The sequence below is a fragment of the Lycium barbarum genome, chromosome 4 (genome assembly GCF_019175385.1).
Source record: "Lycium barbarum isolate Lr01 chromosome 4, ASM1917538v2, whole genome shotgun sequence".
Taxonomy (NCBI): Eukaryota; Viridiplantae; Streptophyta; class Magnoliopsida; order Solanales; family Solanaceae; genus Lycium; species Lycium barbarum.
Genome location: NC_083340.1, coordinates 51,147,587 through 51,151,108, shown reverse-complemented (window position 1 = coordinate 51,151,108; position 3,522 = coordinate 51,147,587). Strand labels below are relative to the sequence as shown.

General features: G+C 42.0%; 1 protein-coding gene across 1 annotated transcript; it reads right to left on the bottom strand.

Annotated features, from left to right (window-relative positions):
• Window positions 1-215: 215 nt before the first annotated feature.
• Window positions 216-2,561, bottom strand: LOC132637484 (uncharacterized). The gene is made up of 3 exons (XM_060354565.1): window positions 2,331-2,561; window positions 1,094-1,687; window positions 216-251 (listed from the first exon to the last, which is right to left on the bottom strand). The coding sequence occupies exons 1-3, from the start codon at window positions 2,559-2,561 to the stop codon at window positions 216-218; spliced, it is 861 nt and encodes a 286-aa protein (XP_060210548.1).
• Between the last annotated feature and the right edge of the window lie 961 nt (window positions 2,562-3,522).

Sequence of the window (3,522 nt, the reverse complement as noted above, 5' to 3'; positions counted from 1 at the left end):
GGCTTTCAAATCCTATCATTCTAGAAGTCATAGTGTTTAGCAAGACATACCTTCTAGATAATGCATCTGCCACCACGTTTTCTTTACCTTTCTTGTAATGGATCACATACGAGAAAGCTTCAATAAGTTCCACCTATTTCGCATGTCTCTTATTGAGCTTGGATTGGCTCTTCAAATGTTTCAAGGATTCATGATCCGATCGTATCACAAACTCCTTATGCCACAAATAATGTTGCCAATGGGTCAAGACCCTAACAAGTGCATACAACTCCTTGTCATAAGTAGAGTAGTTCAATGACGCCCCTTTTAGCTTTTCACTAAAGTAAGCCAATGGCTTACCTTCTTTCATCAATACTTCACCTATGCTAACCCCGGAAGCATCACACTCAACTTCAAAAGTTTTCTCAAAATTAGGTAATTGCAACAATGGTGACGAACTCAACATGGATTTCAATTCTTGAAATGCCTTCTCTTGCTCATCTCCCCAAACAAAAGGAACATCTTTCTTGATCAATTCGGTTAAGGGAGAGGCAATTGTACTAAACCCCTTTACAAACCTCCTATAGACACTTGCCAACCCATGGAAACGCCTCACATTGGTTGCATTTTTAGGAGTTGGCCAAGTTCTAATAGACTCCACTTTTTCTTCATCAACCTCCACACCATTTGCACTCACAACAAAACCCAAGAACACTACTTTATCAACACAAAAAGCACATTTCTTGCTATTAGCAAACAACCTCTCACGCAACAAGACATCAAATACTTGCCTCAAATGGCCTACATGCTCCTCAATTGATTTGCTATACACAAGGATGTCATCAAAATAAACAACCACAAACTTGTTGATAAAGTGTTTCAAGACATGGTTCATCAACCTCATAAACGTGCTAGGTGCATTGGTTAGTCCGAATGGCATGACAAGCCACTCATAGAGGCCAAAATTGGTTTTGAAGGTTGTTTTCCACTGATCACCGGAATTCATTCAGATTTAGTGATAGCCACTTCTAAGATCAATCTTCGAAAACACTCTTGAGCCACAAAGCTCATCCAACATGTCATCAAGCCTTGGAATGGGATGGCGATACTTTACCGTGATTTTATTAACGGCCCTACAATCAATGCACATCCTCCAAGTTCCATCTTTCTTTGGAACAAGAATCACTAGAATAGCACATGGGCTAAGACACTCCTTCACTAGCCCTTTTTTAAGAAGTTCATCCACTTGCCTTTGTAATTCTTTTGTTTCTTGCGGATTGCTCCTATAAGCTGGTTTGTTGGGAATTTGGGAACCCGGTATAAAGTCTATTTGGTGCTCAATACCTCTCATGGGAGGTAAGCCATCAGGCATTTCCTTCGAAAACAAAGCTTCATATTCCTGCAAAAGAGAAGACATACTTCTAGGCAAAGTGCTAGTAGCTTGGTTAGCATTTAGAAGAAGATCTTTGTTGACAAGACACACCATGAAATGTCTCTCGTCAACCCCTTTTAAGCAATTACTTGGTTTGGCCAACAAACATTTCTTGGAACCATCTTGAGATGTCCCCTCTCCACTTATGACCAACAAAGTCTCCTTCTCACCCTTCTCCTTTTCTTCCCTTCGATACTTATTCCGAAGCTCCCTCATCACTCTATAATCCTCACTCACTTGGTAAAGAGTTAGTGGGTTAAGAATGTACTTCGTCCCCTTGACCACAAATGAGTACTTGTTAGTTCTTCCACTATGTTAGGCATCAACATCAAATTACCAAGGTCTTCCAAGCAATAGATGGCAAGCTTGCATGGGTACCACATCACACAAAATCTCATCTTGGTACTTGCCAATGCTAAATTTGATAATGGCTTGCTTGTTGACCCTCATTTCACCACATTCATTAAACCATTGGAGTTTGTAGGGATTAGTGTGCTTGCAGGTGGGAATTTCATACTTTCAACTAAAAATTGGCTAATGGCATTCGTACAACTTCCACCATCAATGATTAAGGAGCACACCTTATCCACAATTTTGAAACATGCATGAAACAAGTTCTGCCTTTGGTCGTTCTCTTCCCTAGCTAGAGCCCCCATGGCTCTTCTAGCCACAATAGCATGATTCAAGGCTTATTCATACCTTATCTCAACCTCTTCATCGAAATCACCCTCACACTCACTTCTTTCTCCCTCTTCTTCATGACCATCCCCGCCCTCATGTTCATTATCGGTTCGATACCCATCCCTCACTATTGTGATAGTCCTCCGGTTGGGACACTCACTCGCAATGTGCCCTCTCCTTTGGCACTTAAAGAATTGGGGTGTAGAAGGTCGGTTATAGTTGGTGTTAGAATTTTTACCTCCTTTAGCCATGTCATCACCATTGGCTTTTTAGTAAATTTGGCTTGAGGTGCTTGAGTGTTGCTCTTGGGCTTATCCCAAGAGGAAGTATTCCACTTTTCTTTGCCTTTGTTCCAAGTTGAAGACGATTTGCTTTTGTGTTTGTAGGACCTCTCTTCTTTTAGATCCGTCTCAACCTTGGATGCATCATGGAATGCCTCGTCAAGACTATTATAGGTTTTAAGCCTCATCGGTTTAGAGATGTCTCGATTCAAGTTGGCTATAAACCTTATAATAGTGTATCTTCACGCTCTTCTATCTTGGACTTCATCCATAAATCCTCAAACTCATCAAAGTACGCTTCCGCACTTTTCAACCCTTCTTTCAACATGTACAACCTTTTGAGTACATCTTGGTTGTATGTGGGTGGAAGCCACCTTGTCTCCATGAGCTCAATCAAGTCGTTCCAAGTTGGGAGCTCATAGATGTGTTGTTGTGATCTTTGTAACTTCTTGGATTCCCACCAAGTAGAAGCGTATCCCTCAAATTGAGTGAGGACATACTTTTCCTTCAAGGCCTCGGACACATTGTTCGTGAAGAAGATGCGCCCACTTTGCAATTTCCATTCAAGGAACTCTTCCGGATTGCTACCCCCTTGGAACGCAGGAAGGTTCACCTTGATGGTGTTCAAATTCCGCTCATTATCTTGCCATCTTCCCCGGTCTTCATAACCTTGGGCCCTCCCTAAGTCTACATGACCTTGGAATCTAAGGTCATGGGCCAAAAACCTCTCAAAACCTCCTCTTCCTCCCCTCCCCCGGTTATTCATTCCTCCATTACCTTCATTCCGAGAACGGGGAGTGCCCATTCTACTCGAACCCTCCATTTAAACTTTCTCAATACTCACCATCCGTTCATCTATACCCTTCAACTTCCCATTCACACCATTCATCTCTCCTCTCATCTCTTCCATTCCCGCCTGCATGCCCGAGATTTGATTCACAATCATAGCTGATGAACTTGCTATAGATGACATATCTACCACCTCTTGCGTCCTATCGCCTTGGTTAGACATGATGACCTGCAAAACTAGCAAACAAGATTAGCAATAAAAGCCTCACTTCACTCGTATTGAATTCTCAACCTTACCACACTCCGTGCTCTTTCGAAGTTATTGATGAATTGCTCCCCCAATCAAATTCACACGTTGCT